General features: G+C 38.8%; 1 protein-coding gene across 3 annotated transcripts in view; it reads left to right on the top strand.

Annotated features, from left to right (window-relative positions):
- RDX (radixin) overlaps window positions 1-17,318 on the top strand; it is a 73,774-nt gene that overhangs the window by 33,531 nt on the left and 22,925 nt on the right. For all 3 annotated transcript variants that reach the window (XM_055131132.1, XM_055131131.1, XM_055131130.1), the window contains exons 8-12: window positions 306-402; window positions 1,589-1,752; window positions 7,699-7,829; window positions 12,936-13,096; window positions 14,153-14,245. In XM_055131132.1, the coding sequence (XP_054987107.1) occupies window positions 306-402; window positions 1,589-1,752; window positions 7,699-7,829; window positions 12,936-13,096; window positions 14,153-14,245 (646 nt within the window). The remainder of the gene's footprint in view (window positions 1-305; window positions 403-1,588; window positions 1,753-7,698; window positions 7,830-12,935; window positions 13,097-14,152; window positions 14,246-17,318) is intronic.

The raw sequence follows: 17,318 nt of genomic DNA, 5'->3' as shown, positions 1-17,318 counted from the left end.
CTTAAAACCTATTTTTTTTTTCCAGCTAAACTGGGGCCCTGATGGGCTGGAGTGATAGCACAGTGGGTAGGGCGTTTGCCTTGCACACGGCTGACCCAGGTTCAATTCCCAGCATCCCATATGGTTCCCCTGAGCACTGCCAGGAGTAATTCCTGAGTGCATGAGCCAGGAGTAACCCCTGTGCATTGCCAGGTGTGACACGAAAAGAAAAAAAAAATGAAAGAAACAAAACTGGGGCCCTGAAAGCTAGGGATTTTGTCTGTTCTTTCTTGCTTTAAGTTAAATGAATATTTTCATTATTTAAGGTTAACTCCAAAAATTGGTTTTCCCTGGAGTGAAATCAGAAATATTTCATTTAATGACAAAAAATTTGTTATAAAGCCAATCGACAAGAAGGCACCTGTAAGTAAAATTCTTTCATAAGTATTATGTATTAACTCTTTAAAAAATTTTTTTCAGAAGTTTATCACTGAAAGATCGACATTGTTGGGGCTGGAGCCATAGCACAGCGGGTAGGGCGTTTGCCTTGCACGCAGCTGACCCTGGTTCTATTCCCAGCATCCCATATGGTCCCCCGAGCACTGCCAGGAGTAATTCCTGAGTGCATGAGCCGGAGTAACCCCTGTGCATTGCTGGGTGTGACCCCCCCACACACACAAAAAAAAAAAAAAGAAAAAAAAAGATTGACATCGTTGGGGCCAGAGCCATAGCACAGTGGGTAGGGCATTTGCCTTGTACATGGCGGACCCAGGTTTGATCCCCGACATTCCATATGGTCCCCCGAGCACCGCCAGGAGTGATTCCTGAGTGCAGAGCCAGGAGTAACCCCTGAGCATTGCCGGGTGTGACCCAAATCCTCCCCCTCCCCCCCAACAAATAAAGATTGACATTGTTTTTTATATCAGATTGCTGCTGGAAATTACTCTTTCCACTGTTAATTTTAATTTTGGCCTTATGAAATTGTGATGAAATTGTGAATGTTACTAAAATTATTAAAATATATAAGGTTTAATCTTTCATAACATAAATAGATTTTTATTTTAACTTAGATTGAACTGTAAGGTTGTTAATAATATCTATTATGACTTGTGGAAAGTAACTACTATTCCCAGCCCTCAATTAAGCACTATTCCCAAGAAACAACATTTTAGAATCTTGTCTTTCTGGTAGTGAGAATGTCCTAGAGTAGTGCTATTTTAAATAAATTTTGTTTAAAACTTTGCATCTGAAACTTTATTGTTGTACCTTGAATACTAGATTTAATGCTTAGTATTCCTGATCTGTTACTAAAAAGATAAGAGATAAGAAAAACATTGACTGCCGTGTACAGAAGACCAGTTCTGAGGTTAATGGCAAAATGTAAAGCAATGCTCTCCTTAGAGGTGAAGGAAAGATGCTCAGAGTTCTTAAGAATTAATGATGCTTAAGTAACAATATGAGCCTATCCACAGAACTGGAGAGGCATGAAAAGTGAACTGTTTATGTGTAAGTAGTATGAATTTGAGAATTCGTAAGCACATAATTAAAATTTTCTGTCATGAGAGTGCCTGTCCTTCAGAAGACTTTGGATTTATATTCCTTTGTTTAGGATTTTGTATTTTATGCACCTCGTCTGAGAATCAATAAACGGATTTTGGCCTTATGTATGGGAAACCATGAACTGTATATGCGAAGAAGGAAACCTGATACTATTGAGGTACAACAGATGAAAGCACAGGCCAGAGAAGAGAAACATCAGAAACAGATGGAGAGGTATGAAATATATAGTCTTTCATTGTTATTGTTAGGAGTAGGTTACCTAAAACTTAAAAGTGCTCCTTTTTACATACTATATAAAATTTACATTTTATATTTTTGTGTAAAAGTTGACAATAGTGTTCACACTATCCTTTCAAAATGAGTATATCAGGTAGGAAATCTGGGATATTTTCTAAGAAAATAGCTTTTATAGCTTTACAAATGTGCTTTTCTTTTATCATGCTTGCTTTTAAACTAACATTGAGTTGGAAGTAGTAGCTTGAAGTTTTCAAGTTTGTTTTTCTTGTAACTGGCATTAATTTTGTTGACGTAAAAATGTGCTGCATATTTTGCTTTGAAACAAAGTCAGTGACTTCTTAAGTCTCTGTACAAAGTAGAATAATACCACTACTCACTAATCTCTAAATCATGATTCTGTTAGACTTAAAAAAAAAATCTGCAAAATACAGAAACTTTGAAATGGAAAGTTACTGAATAAAATTCCTTCTGATCCTAGAACTCCACTATTGGGTACAGCAATATGATTTCTAAATATGAGTCTAGATTAGTTTAGACTTTATTTTTGTATAAATTTGAGACCATACTAAAGTGTTCCTGAGAACATTTTTTGTAGAATAGTACAGTATTCTGAAATAACAAGATCTGAATATGAAGAACTCAAGGTACTCTGCTAGATAAAATAATTTTGCTTACCTATACTTTGAATTTTGATTTTTTTTTTTCTGAAAAGTTTTGTGTGATTCAGTGGTTTTTATTAATTTAGATTGCTTCCTTCAAATCATATGCCTTAGGGAAATTGATCATGTCACAAAACATTTGATGAGTAGGGAAAGTGGCACTGCTAAGGCAGAAGTTTAGTGTAAGGGCCCGAGAATGCTGTGCTGCAGTGCTGGGAACACCCATGCCACCCTGGTGGTGCTGGAGCCTCCAAGGGCTACGCCATGCAGTGCATCTACCCCAGGCAAGGCATTCTTGGCATGTGCCCTAATGCCTATATCATCCCAGTCCCCCAGACTTGTCTTAAAAAAGTAGGTGTGACACTTTCCAATAATTCTGACCCTATGAAAACGTACTAAATTGAGTTGATACTATGACTGGACTTGGTCAGTTTGCACTATTTTCTTGTCTCTGGATTACTTGTTACAGCTAGTTTTACATGTGTTACTTTGTATTTCTAACATCCTCTGTCAAACAAGGTCTTTTTTCCTTACCCCTTTCCACCCTCCCCTCTTGCCTCCTCCTTCACCCTTTTATTTCTTCTCCCTGTCTAGTTTTTACCCTTTTTCTTTTTTGGCTTTTGGGGTCACACCCAGTGATGTTCAATGGATGCTCCTGTCTCTGCACCCAGAAATTCCTCAGGGGACCAAATGGGATGCCAGGGATGGAACCTGGGTCAGCTGTATGCAAGGGCAAACGCCCTCCCCACTGTATTATCACTCTGGCCCCATCTTTCTCCTTTTCATTCCATCCTGTCCTGTCTCAGTTATCTCCCCTGAAGTGTTAATTAAGAAATTGTATCTTGTGTTCTTTACCCCAGAATGCCTTAATTATTTTATTTTTGATAAAATTATTTACATTTTAAACTTAATTTGTCTATTTATCTTTATCTCTTAGAAAAAGAGACTAATATTGTATGGTTTCTAGTGTATGTAGTATAATTGGTAAATGCAGTTTGGTGGTGATGCTATATTGTGGTTACTCTAAGGCTTAGATAAAAGTTTCCAAATTTATTTAGTCTCTTCATACCCTTTATAGGAATAAAATCTTTCAAGACCCTCCCTGGAAATCTCCCTTCTTAGGGGGAGGAGTATTAAAGTGCCCCCTAAAAGTACCTCAGGCTGCTCAGCAGCCTAGTCCCCCCCCACACACACACCCCACCCTGTGGTTTGACCCACTTTTCGCAAAAACGCAGCATTAATAATCCCATGGTTTCATACAGATAAATATTTATTTTGGTTTTGGGGCCACACCTTGTGGTGTTCAGGGGTTATTCCTGGCTCTGCACAGGGATCACTCCTGGCAGTGCTCAGGGGACCATATGCTATACCAGAGTGGAATTTGGATTTGACCACATGCAAGACAAGCACTTTAACCCTAGTATTATCTCTCTGCCCCACTTAGGTGTATTTTCAAAACCTTTCATTAGCAGTTACTTACTGACTCTCAGTAGGAGATCCTTGACTGTTTCATTCATTTGAATGTCTAGAGGAATATTTCCCAAACCAGGCTACACTACGTGGGAATAGTATCCTTGTGCATAATTTGAGGCACTAAAAAGAGATTTCCAAGTGGAAATCTTATATAGCTTGGCTTTTGTTTTAGTTTTCATTATTTTACAGTGAAAATAATTTTATTTACCTTACATTGTTAGGCACTGGTCTATGCTTTTAAATTATTTTCACCTGAATTGACAACTCATTTTGTAATTCCTAAATGTGTGGTTAAGTTGTTGGCTTATTTAAACACAGAGTTTAGAGTTAGATACCATTAAGTTAGAAGTGGGATATTCTGTGTCGTGGTTGTCTGCCTGTATCACTAGGAACAAAAAGTGATACAGGGGCAAAAAGTATAGGCTATGAAGTAGAAACAGATAAACAAATGGGACTACCTTAAAGTGAGAAACTTCTGCGCCTCAAAAGATACAGTGACAAGAATACAAAGACAGTCTACAAATGGGAAAGGATATTCACTGAATACCCATCTGATAAGGGGTTGATATCAAGGATTTACAAGGCACTTGTTGAACTCCACAAGAAGAAAACATCAAACCCCATCAGAAAATGGGGCGATGTAATGAACAGAAATTTTCTCAAAGAAGAAATCCGAATGGCCGAAGACACATGAAAAAATGCTCCTCATCACTAATTATTAGGGTGCTGTAGATCAAAACACAATGAGATACCATCTCACACCACAGAGACTGGCCTACATCCAAAAGAACAAAAGCAACTGGTGTTGGCGCAGATGTGGGGAGAAAGGGACTCTCCTCCACTGCTGGTGGGAATGCCGACTGGTTCAGCCCTTTTGAAAAACAGTATGGACACTTCTCAAAAAATTAGAAATGGGAGATGTGGGCTGAAAATAGACTATAGACTGAACATGATGGCCACTTAATACCTCTATAGCAAACCACAACACCCAAAAGGAGAGAGAGAGAGCAAAAGTGAATGCCCTGTCACAGAGGCGGGACAGGTTGGAGGGGACTGGGTTGGGGTGGTAGGAGGGATGCTGGGACCATTGGTGGTGGAAAATGGGCACTGGTGGAGGGATGGGTACTCGACCATTGTATGACTGAAATGCAAGCATGAAAGTTTGTAAGTCTGTAACTGTATCTTACGGTGATTCACTAATTAGAAATTAGAAAAAAAAAGTATAGGCTATGGAACTAGATAAATATGGGTTTGACTTCTCTTCAGACACTTGAAACAAGGAACTTCTGTTTCATTTTTTCTCTTGCTCTTCATGTGAAAATTATAGCTGTGCCCTCAGTGTTTTTTTGTGAAGAAATGATAGATATGGATATATAGACAGCAAAATATAATAGCTGTTACAGTCTTTTCCATTGTATGTGTGTGTATTTTGCTCAGGATTACTCTTGGCTCTGCACTCAGGGATTACTCCTGGTGAGCTCAGGGGACTATATGGAGTTTTCTGAATTAAAGCTGGGTCAGCCTTTTGCAAGGCAAACACCCTACACTCTAACATTGCTCCAGCTCCTATAATAACTTTGAATAGTAATCAGTCCCATGCCTGAGGAACCTCTTCCTGATTGTAGCTTCTTTCCTGGTAGTAGCATTTCCTGGCAAAGGCTTCTGTCTCCCTCCTACTTATGAGAGAGAGAGAGAGAGAGAGAGGGAGGGAGGGAGGGAGGGAGGGAGAGAGAGAGAGAGAGAGAGAGAGAGAGAGAGAGAGAGAGAGAGAGAGAGAGAGAGAGAGAGAGAGAGAGAGAGGGAGGGAGGGAGGGAGGGAGGGAGGGAGGGAGGGGGAGGGGGAGGGAGAGGGAGAGGGAGAAATATATATCTGAATGTGTGTGTATGTGTTAATTGGGGCCACCGCTAGCAATCCTTGGAGGAGTTTACGGGCAACTTCCTGTGATTCTTGACCCAGCAGTGTGGGCTAACAGTTTAGTGCTCTGCCCTGGTGGTTCAGGTGACACTGAGTTTCAGTTGAGTTATCTCTCCAGTCCGGATGTTGTCTTTTTGTCCTTTTGTCCCTTGTGGAAACTTTTATTCTGCACTTCAGGTCAGTTTCTGTGTAAAGCAAATTTTGTAGATTTGCTGGATTCACGAAAGGAAATAAACTCACGTTTTCCCCAGTTGGTCATTGACCAGTTTTTAAAGACCAAGTATTAAATGTACATTGTTATCTAATAATTTAGGGTCTGTAATGCTTATTCTGTGTATATTTCTGACCTATGACATGGAGTCTGAGATTGCTTGATGTTCCCCTTTGGTTGTATTAAAGAGAAGTTTTGTCAGGCCCATGTCAGAGGCAGTTAAGGCTGAAGGTTGCTGATACATTGTATCAGGAGCTCTAAACTGGTCTTTGCAAACAGCATTAGATGTCTGCTTAGAGCTAATGGAAAGGTCTAAGGAGCCTAGAAAAGTGGAATTTTCTAGTATATCATGAGTTAAACTGTACAGCTTATATAATTTATTGTAATTGAAAATGATTGCCTGCCCAAATTATTTTGTTATTTAAAAGTAAAACTGCTCATAATGGTCAAGCTTTTGTCATTTCCCAGCAGAGAGCTTCTGCTGATCTAAAGAAGACATTTTATAATGTGAGGCAAATATGCAATTAACTCCTGTTATGCTTATGTATAAACAGTTGTGCTGATGTATAACAATGAAGTGTATACTGTTAAAGTTATTTTTGTGTGCAAGTGACTCTCATGTTTTCATCTTATTCAAGTCCGTATTAACATGCTTTGAAAAAAAAACACGCTTTGTACACAAGGAATAGTTTCATGTTTTATAAATAGTTTCATAAATTATTTCCTTTGATAACCTTCCTAAAGTAGTTGTTTATAATATTTTAAGTTTTGGGTCCACATGCAGTTGTGCTACTCCTGGCTCAGTGTCTGCTGGTGCAAACTTGGAGTTTCTGCATGTAAAGCAGTCTTTGAGTTATCACTTCTGCCCAGAATATTTGCCTGTTGTTTTCTTTTCTTTTCTTTTTTTTTTAAAATTTTTTGCTTTTTAAAAATTTGTTGCTATGAATTTGACCCTGGACCTCATTTATGCAGGACAATGCTCTGCTGCTTAGCTATAAAATCTCAATCTTTTAGTATTTTTAAAGCAATCAATGACTGTATCTATTATAACCCGCCCAATTTTTAAAATGCATTATAATTTGGTTCATATGTTTTTTTTTGTTTTTTTTTTTTTTTTTTTTTGCTTTTTGGGTCACACCTGGCAATGCACAGGGGTTACTCCTGGCTCTGCACTCAGGAATTACTCCTGGCGGTGCTCAGGGGACCATATGGGATGCTGGGATTCGAACCTGGGTCGGCCGCGTGCAAGGCAAACGCCCTACCCGCTGTGCTATCACTCCAGCCCCTGTTTCATATGTTTTTATTTTTTTTTTTATTTTTATTTTTTTTTTTTTTTGCTTTTTGGGTCACACCCGGCGATGCACAGGGGTTATTCCTGGCTCATGCACTCAGGAATCACCCCTGGCGGTGCTCAGGGGACCATATGGGATGCTGGGATTCGAACCCGGGTCGGCCGCGTGCAAGGCAAACGCCCTACCCGCTGTGCTATTGCTCCAGCCCCTCATATGTTTTTAATAGCATAGTTCTTCTTTATATGTTTTGCACATTGCTGAATATAATGAAGACTAGAAATATTTATGTTGTGGTTTCTATAGTCTATACTTAGGTTTCATGTGAATATTTCTATTTACTAATTGGTAACAGCAATCACAATTTCTTTTAAGGGCACAATTAGAAAATGAAAAGAAGAAAAGAGAAATAGCGGAAAAAGAAAAGGAAAGAATAGAACGGGAAAAGGAAGAGCTAATGGAACGTCTAAGGCAAATTGAAGAGCAGACAATGAAAGCCCAGAAAGGTAAAAAATGCTTTGTACTTTTTGGATGCAAATTGTTGCATAATAGTGGAAGCACATTGTTATCATTTTAAACTATGGCACATTCAACTATATATAGTGCCTGTATTTTCCTCTCTTATTTATCTAAAATCTCAATACATTCATGTGTGTTTTTATTATATATTGTAAAGTATTGCATGCGTTAATTTAAAATTTTTTCGTTTGGGGGCCACTTCCCTGTGTTCAGGAGCTGTGTGGTCCTAGGGTCAGTTGCTTGCAAGGCAGCAAATATCTCTTGCCCCAAATTCCTATTACTGTGAAGGTTTCCTAAATAAAAACACATTTCAGTAGTTCTGATGTTTTTAAACAATTTTTTTTTTTTTTTTGCGGTGCTGCATTAATATGTAGAAGTTCTTTGAGTAACTGTTTCTTTCAATTCTGTTATGTCACATGTTGATGAGAAAAAATAAATCTTGGCCAGTGTTGATCAAGATGACATTATTTAAGGATCTAGTTTCATTTAAATTGTTTCAGTTAAAAAGTCCCAGCTTCCAAGAACTTATCAGCAACATCAAGGACTTAATGTGCTTTAAGCCTTCTAAGTGATTTGGGCCATTTGAAGCTATTCTGATTATAGCTACTAAAGCTTACTCTTTTGGAACTAGCTCAGAATTTTATTTCAGTGTATTAAATAGCCAATACATAGATATGTTAAGGGGGGTTTGTTTGTTTTTTGATAAAAACTTTGAAAAAAAAGGTTTTTTGTTTTTTTTTTTTTTTTTTTTTTTGCTTTTTGGGTCACACCCAGTGATGCTCAGGGGTTACTCCTGGCTTTGCACTCAGGAACTACTCCTGGCGGTGCTTGGGGGACCATATGGGATGCCGGGGATCGAACCCGGGTCGGCCGCGTGCAAGGCAAACGCCCTACCCGCTGTGCTATCGCTCCGGCCCCAAAAAAAGTTTGTTTTTTGAAAAAAACTACAAACCCGCTTCCAAGGAAGTCTACCTAGCTAAAATGCTATGGAAGATTGCATTGGGTTTAGAATGTAGTTTATATTAACTCGAGGATGTAGTACTTTAAAGGAACAAATAGCAGAGGGAGAAAAAAAATAGGATGTTTCACAGAATAGATCCTTAGCAGTAGAATCTGGGTAATAACATAAAATCTCCATTATTTGTAAACTCTGCTACATTTTGAATGTGTGTGTGTGTGTGCATGCACACACACAAATATATGCATATAGGAGTTATTTTTGTAGTTTGATAGAAATAGGGTACATGTGATGTTAATAAAGTGAGGAATAGTGTAGAATGAGTGCCATATGAATAATATAAATAATACTTTTAAAGGAATGCTGCAATGTGCCAGGAAAGTTTTTTTAAGGAAAGTTTAAATTTATGTTACTGTCTAATATTGGACTGGGGTGATAGCACAAAGGGTAGTGCTTTTGCCTTGCACGCAGCCGACCTGGGTTCGATTCCTCCCTCCCTCTTGGAGAGCCCAGCAAGCTACTGAGAGTATCCCGCCTGCACTGCACGGCAGAGCCTGGCAAGCTACCCATGGCGTATTCCATATGCCAAAAACAGTAACAACACGTCTCACAGTGGAGGCATTGCTGGTGCCCGCTCGAGCAAAATGAACAACAGGACTACAGTGCTACAGGTCTGATATTTATATAATACCTTTTCTTGGAGAATACTTATTGAATCTTTCAATTTCATTTACTTAGGGTATATAATTAAAATATATAAAATATAATACTAATAATTTACATATAGAAAACAACTCAAATAAGGAAGCATTAAAGAATCTGAGGAGGAGCTGGAGAGATAGCACAGCGGGTAGGGCGTTTGCCTTCCATGCAGCCAACCCGGATTTGATTCCCAGCATCCCATATAGTCCCCTGAGCACTGCCAGGAGCAATTCCTGAGTGCAGAGCCAGGAGCAACCCCTGTGCATTGCCGGGTGTGACCCCTTTGCCTCCCCTCCCCGAAAAAGGGCACGAGTCTTAAGAAAAGAATGCCCTTAGATACTTAAAGACTATGAAGAAGATAGAATATAAGAAAGTATAGAGCAACCTGTCAAGACAATTTCAGATCAGTCATCTTGAAGCAAAGAATGTTCAATTTGTCTTTTATTTTTTTAAGTAATAAAACTTTCCTAGATTGTACCAAAGTCTGCATGATTATCTTTTAATTTATTCTATATTTTCTTTCCAATTAGTAATTCTGATCATACCTAAGTTATATTTCAAGAATCTTTGCTATGCATTATAATTAGCATTTTCTTTCAAAAGAATTCTTACTACAGTTATTTGAAGTGAGTCAGATATCTTTAAAGAGCACTCCCATACCATTTAACCTTTCCATAATATATCAAGTCATTTATATTTGTCATTTTAACATCTTGAAGATGTATTGGTTGAGATGTAATACAGCTATACTTGCATTCTGTTCCAACAAATTTTAAAGTGGATTCCTGTCTTCAGAAAGGTTGTCATAGAGCTGGGGATGTGGCTCAGTTGGGAGAGCACTTGCTTTGAATGTATGAGGTCCTAGGTTTGATTTCTGGCACTGTGTGATTTTTTCCTAATACTATCAGGTGTGATGACATCTTAGTTTTAAAAAAGGCTACTGTTTTTTGTGGGGCAGCTTGGGATAGAGTGATTTCATCCAGAATTGTATATAACCTCTTAGTATGCATGAGTCTTTGTGCTAGGTATTGGGAATACAGTACTGAATAAAGAAATAAACAAACCCCTTCTTACTTGCACACAGCTCTGATCTCTGCCATCTCTGCTTCACTTTGTTAGAATAGCAAATACCCATTTTATTAATAAGGTAAAGCCAATACATAATTCATGGAATGACATTCTTGCTATCACAACTTCCTTACATAAGGAATACACTACATATAGATATATATATTTTTTGCATCTCACTTAAGTTTCAGAAATTTTTGTTTTTTCACAGTTTTTAATTGTATGATAGAGGGTTTTGTTATTATTGATTTAGCCTTTGCCAATTTCAAAAGAATTTTTTTTTTTTAATGTTCATTTGCAAGAGTTATCTCTAGGAACTGGATCGATAGCACAGCCGGTAGGGCGTTTGCCTTGCACGCGGCCGACCCGGGTTCGATCCCCAGCATCCCATATGGTCCCCTGAGCACCGCCAGGAGTAATTCCTCAGTGCAGAGCCAGGAGTAACCCCTGTGCATCGCCAGGTGTGACCCAAAAAGCAAAAAAAAAAAAGTTATCGCTGAGCACAGAGCCAGGAGTAAGCTCTGAGTGTGCCAGGTGTGGCACAACCCTCCACCCAGTGTCATACATTTAACTTTCATATCTTTAATCACTATAGAAAATAGCCACATCAAATTTATATGTTATTTTATCAAAAGTTAAATTCTAGGGCTGGAGTCAAAGTACATAGATTAAGATGTATGTAGCCAACAAAATTCATTTTTTCATTTCAGCCCTCTAAAAACCTAACAAGTCTTAATTGCAATTACTTATGTTGGTTCTGAGCATGACCAACAAAATTAAGATACAAGTAGTTTGTGTTTTTCCTTTTCTCTAACATACTGTCAGTGTCATCCCGTTGCTCATCGATTTGTTCGAGCAGGCACCAGTAACTATCTCTCATTGTAAGACTTATTGTTACTGTTTTTGGCATATCCAGTACACCACAGGTAGCTTGCCAGGCTTTGCTGTGTGGGCACAATACTCTCGGTAGCTTGCCGGGCTCTCTGAGAGGGGCGGAGGAATCGAACATGGGTCGGTCGTGTGAAAGGCGAATGCCCTACCGCTGTGCTATCGCTCCAGCCCCCTCTCTAACATACATGGGGAAAAAATAATTTTTGAGTGACATCACATCCTTATAATAGGTGGTATCTCATTGTTTTGTGTTGCAAAATTTTTTTAAATTAATACATTGAATCACCATGAATTGCAAAGTTATTCTGAGCTTTAGGGGTACAATGTCCAAGCATTAGTTCCATCACCAGGCCCACTTCCCTCCACCAATGTTCCCAGTTTCCCTCCCAGCTTTGTACTGTTTTAATAAGTATTGGTATCCACGTAATCTCAAAAAAAAGTCTTTGTGTTTAAGGAATGAATTTCACCAATAACTCAGAAGTTTTCAGTAATACATGTAATCTACATCACACTAAATATTTTGTTAGTATTTTTTTCAATCTTAATGTATTAATTTACTAGTTTAAAATCACTGTCACTGTCACTGTCATGCCGTTGCTCATCAATTTGCTCGAGCGGGCACTAGTAATGTCTCCATTGTGAGACTTGCTGTTACTGTTTTTGGCATATTGAATACGCCATGGGGAGCTTGCCGGGCTCTCCAAGAGGAATAGAACCCAGGTCAGCTGCATGTGATACTATCACTCCAGCCCACTAGTCTAAAATAGCTGTAAAAATATTTGTTTCAAAGTTTGCTTTGGGGGTGGGGAGGAGGGTATTGGTCATACCCATCAGTGTTTAGGGCTTACTCCTGGTTCCGTGCTCATGGATCACCTCTTGCAGAGCTCAGGGGACCATGTCAGGTGCTGAGGATCCAGTCTGAGTCAGCTGTGTGCAAGACAAACACCCTACTCTGTTTACAAATCACTCTGATCTCTGAAATATGTGATATTATAGATCTTGAAAATAGCATTTTGCTTAGTTACACAGGATAGATTTTTTTTTAAACTAAAGGTCCAGAGCAATCATACAGTGGATAGGGTGCTTGCCATGCACATGGGCAACCAAATTCAGTTTCTGTCATTTCATATGGTCCCCTGAGCACAGCCAGAAGTACATTCCTGAGTACAGAGCCAGAAGCCACCCCTGAGCACCGCCAGGCGTGACCCAAAAAACAAAAAAATTATAGCTTTATGGCATAACTTAAGTTTCAGAAGTTTTTGCATATTCACATTTTTTAATTGTATGATAGGGGGGTTTGTTTATTACTGATTTAGCCTTTGCCAATTTCAAAAGAATTTTTTTTTAAATTTCATTTACAAATGTGCTAAATTTAAGAATCTGTGCAGATTAGACTTCCTGATCCTATTTGGGTTCCTTTGATGAGAAAATCACTGGCAGTTCTTCTAATATACCATACTAATATGCTTGGCAGAACTAGAAGAACAGACCCGAAAAGCCCTAGAACTGGACCAGGAACGAAAACGAGCAAAAGAAGAAGCAGAAAGGCTTGAAAAAGAGCGCCGAGCTGCTGAAGAGGCCAAGTCTGCTATAGCAAAACAAGCTGCTGACCAGATGAAGAATCAGGAGCAGCTAGTAAGGACCCTGTTTTGATTTTCTGTTTGAGATGGAAAGTGTAAATAAGGATTGAGTGAATCCTATCACACTAAGTTTATTTCACTGCTGTAAAGCAAAAACATAACTTGGAAACAAGTCATGAACTTTTGTTTCTGCTTAACAAAAAGCAAAACAGAATAATATAAATGACCTATTGCCAATTAAAAGATTGATTTACTTAGACTTTTCATAAGTCAGTGTCATACTTTGTTTTAGATAAATTGGTAGTATAGTCTTACTTGTACAACTGACTATATAGCATGACTAAAGTATATAACTAACTAAATGGCACGACTAAAATATTCGTAATTTAAATAGTCAGGCAGTTATTATGTATCTTTGTCTCTCAGAGTCTTAGATCCATTTTTGAAAATTGTCTTAAAAAAATGACAAGCATAATATCTCCTAACAGGATTGTTGGGGAATCAAAAGAATTTATTTGAAATAATGTTCTTTAGGCCAGAACAATAATACAGTGGGTGATGCTAGTGCCTTGCAAGCAACCAACCCTGGTTGGCTCCCTGGCATCCCAGATGGTCCCTCAAGTCTGTCAGAAGTGGTTCCTGAGTGCAGAACCAGGAATAATCTCTTAGCACTGCCGGGTGTGGCCCCCCCAAAAAATAAAGTTCATTATAATGTGAAGCATTTTATTGTTTATGTATGTGTATATGTAGTACAAATTGTTTATTTTACAGGATTTAGCATTGCTTTATTGATAGAGATAAAAAGAAAAAAACCTATCATTTTAAGTTTCTGCTAATATAATAGGAGTAACTACTTATCTACAGAACAGTAAAATATTTTTCACTTTGTCTGCTTAGTTCATGATTATGTCATTAGATTAACTGTAAATGAGATACTTATAAGATATATATTAAAAATGAGATATATGTTTTAAAAAACAACACCTTTTTAAAAGTGGAAGTGGCCTAAGAAAGCACAAAACAGCTCACGCACATATCAAAACTTCGTTGACATTACATGAATGGTTGAAAGTGTTAATTTTTTTTGTACTGGTCATTTTGTTTGTTTTAGGCAGCAGAACTTGCTGAATTTACTGCCAAGATTGCACTGCTAGAAGAAGCCAAGAAGAAAAAGGAGGAGGAAGCTACTGAGTGGCAGCACAAAGTAATCATCTTTTTGTTGATTCACCGTCATTTATTGAAAATTTGCTTTGTACCTAGCTTTTAACTGGTTTATAGAGATGAAGAAAATATACTCTCAGGTTTAAGGGGGGAAAAGATACCTATGTGTGAATGTGATTTTATTATGATGAACATACTCTGCTGATGTAAGCCAACTTCTTTGGGAACACAGGGGAGGTGATTGGTTTCTGTGGAAATGAGGTAGGTGTTGGGGGAACTGTTAAGAAATGGAAGCTGAAATTTTGAGTGAAAAAATAAATCTAGTTCTATGGTAGCGTAGATTTAGAGTATTTAATATTTAATAGACTAAAACAGTCCTTCAAAGAAGCTAAATGAGAATAGGGAATATGGATATCTAAATGTTTCAAGAACAACCAATAAATAAGAAATTTTATAGCATAAATTCAAAGATGGAATGTTAGAGAGAAAATTATTTCCTAATAATAGTATCTCTTATCTGCAATTATAATTTTCTACACATATAAGTGTATAGTTACTTGGTTTTCTGCTCTTTTTTTTACTTTTTTTTTTTGCTTTTTGCTTTTTTGGGTCACACCGGTGATGCACAGGGATCACTCCTGGCTCTACAGTCAGGAATTAACCCCTGGTGGTATTCAGGGGACCATATGGGCTGCTGGGAATTGAACTCGGGTCATCCGCGTGCAAGACAAACATCCTACCTGCTGTGCTATTGCTCTAGCCCAGTACAGATTATTTTGAGAGGCTTACTAGAGATTTGAGTGGAGAGATAGTGTAAGTAGATGGAAAACCTGATTTGGAATTCATGAGAGAGACCAGAGCCAGAATCAATTTATGCTTCAGAAGCTTATAGATAATACGGATGCTTTATTCGTTGTTGTGGTTTTATTTTTTGGTTTTGGGGGCCACACCCAGCAGTGCTCAAGGTGTTATTCCTGTCTCAGCATTTGGTGTTACTTCCAGCAGTACCGCATGGAAGAGAAATGTTCTACCTGCTGTGCTATTGCTCCAGCCCGCAGCTTAGATTTCATTTGCACAGTCCAGAGAGATAGTCCAACGGGTGGGGTGCTTGCCTTGCATGTAGCTAACCCATATTCTATCCTCAGTACCCTGTATGGTCCCCTGAGCCCTGTCAGGAGTGATCCCTGAGCTCAGAGCCAGGAGCAAGGCCAGAGTACTGCTAGTTGTGGCCCCAAATTTTAATTGGAAGGTCATTTTTAATAAGCGTGAAATATGTATATATGTTACAAAAAAGAATAAAAATAAGTTATACAACTTCATTTGGATTTTATAAATGCCTTCAGTAACATATCTTCTGGTTTTTTTTTTTTTTTTTGAGTCACACCTGGCGATGCACAGGGGCACAGGGTTTACTCCTGGCTCATGCACTCAGGAATTACTCCTGGCGGTGCTCGGGGGACCATATGGGATGCTGGGAATCGAACCTGGGTTGGCCGCATGCCAGGCAGATGCCCTACCCACTGTGTTATTGCTCCAGCCCCAACATATTCTTTTTAAAATAGCATTACAGGGCCAGTGAGATACAGTATATGGGTTAGGTGCTTGTCTTGCCAGCGGCTGACCCTGGTTCAGCCCTTCCTGGCATCACACATGGTCCCCTAAGCACAGAGCCAGGAGTTAGCCCTTAGCACAGAGTCCCTTTTAGGTCAGAGACATTCCTCACCCCACCCCCCAAAATAGACATCTTATAGGCAAAATCTGTGTTTCGTAGAGATTAGAAAAGGCACACAAAAGAAAAATTGCACCCCTATGCATCTCACTGTTTGAATAAACTTAATTGCATATTTCTCCCTAATTTGCATGGATGTTTGCATACATGTGTATATGTTCAGAGCAAGGTCATGTTATACTTAGTAGGCATTTTAGACTGTTCCAGTTTAGACCATTTTTTATCTCTTATTAAATATTAGACTCTACAATCAAAAATTGCCTGAAAAGTCATTTCCAAGCAGTTTTTTGTATAGTTCCCTGTCCTTTTCTTGCTGCTGCTGATGTTGTGATGACGGATTTGCACACATGCCTGCCTGTGGTGCTTGCACTTTTTTTTTTTTTTTAGTTCTGGCGCTCGATGAGGTTCACACATCAGGTTGTGGTACTTGCACACTCTGCCGTGGTGCTCACCGAGGTTTGCACTCCTTTAGTTGTGGTGCTTGCACATGTGCTCACCGAGGCTTCCACTCTTAGTTGAGGCGCACAAGTTACAGTGGCGCTCCCTGGGGGTCACGGTGCTCACCAAGTGCTTTCTAGAGGCGCTTCCTGGCTGTGGTGCTAGTGCTTCTTTTTTACTTGAAGTAATCAACACCTGGCTTTGGTCTGGCTGGAAATTGCATACTGTTCTGGGATTGCAGAGCTGAGCTGCCGGGTTCAAACAATAAAACTGCCTGGGTTGGCTCTCCACACATATGGAAATTGGCAAATTGAACATATGACTATGTGCTTACAGACAGGTGCTTTTAAGCCATGGTGCCAGGCTCCCAAAAAGTCAGTTTTTCAGACCTTTTCCAGAGGAGGACTTTCATTGCATGCGTTTGCACTGTCTCTTTTAATGTAGGACAGTCTTGTAATAATTGCCTCTTAAGAATAACTGCAGATTGTCCCTGCTCCTGTATCTATCTAGTTTGTTTTGAATGGTATCATTCAGCTTGTTCTGTAATCAGCAATATATTCTATAAATGAAGATAATCCTAGGAGCTGAAGGATTCAACTTCAGTTTGGGGCTGTTTCACCTCAAGTGTAGGTTCATGTAGTTTATCATTCATACTAGAGCATTTTGAAAGTGAAAGAGGAAGTGTTTCACTAACACAGCAGTGGAAAGCAAGGCTTTTCCAGGCAAACCAATAGAGTATCATCACCCAAATACTGGTTTTGTATACTTCGTGTTGTTTCAAAAAGATACTTATCTCACTGTTGATTTTAATCATTGGATTGGAGTAATGACAATCTGAGTCCTTTGAATGTGTGCTTGTATTTTTCCTCTTGTGTCCAAAATGTCATCTCCTAGGTGTGCCATCCTTTGACAGTATATTAATACCATTTTTGGTTAACTATTTGCTTAA

Source organism: Sorex araneus, chromosome 3 (assembly GCF_027595985.1).
Source record: "Sorex araneus isolate mSorAra2 chromosome 3, mSorAra2.pri, whole genome shotgun sequence".
Taxonomy (NCBI): domain Eukaryota; kingdom Metazoa; phylum Chordata; class Mammalia; order Eulipotyphla; family Soricidae; genus Sorex; species Sorex araneus.
Note: the sequence above shows the minus strand (reverse complement) of the source record. Positions and strands in the feature narration are given on the sequence as shown.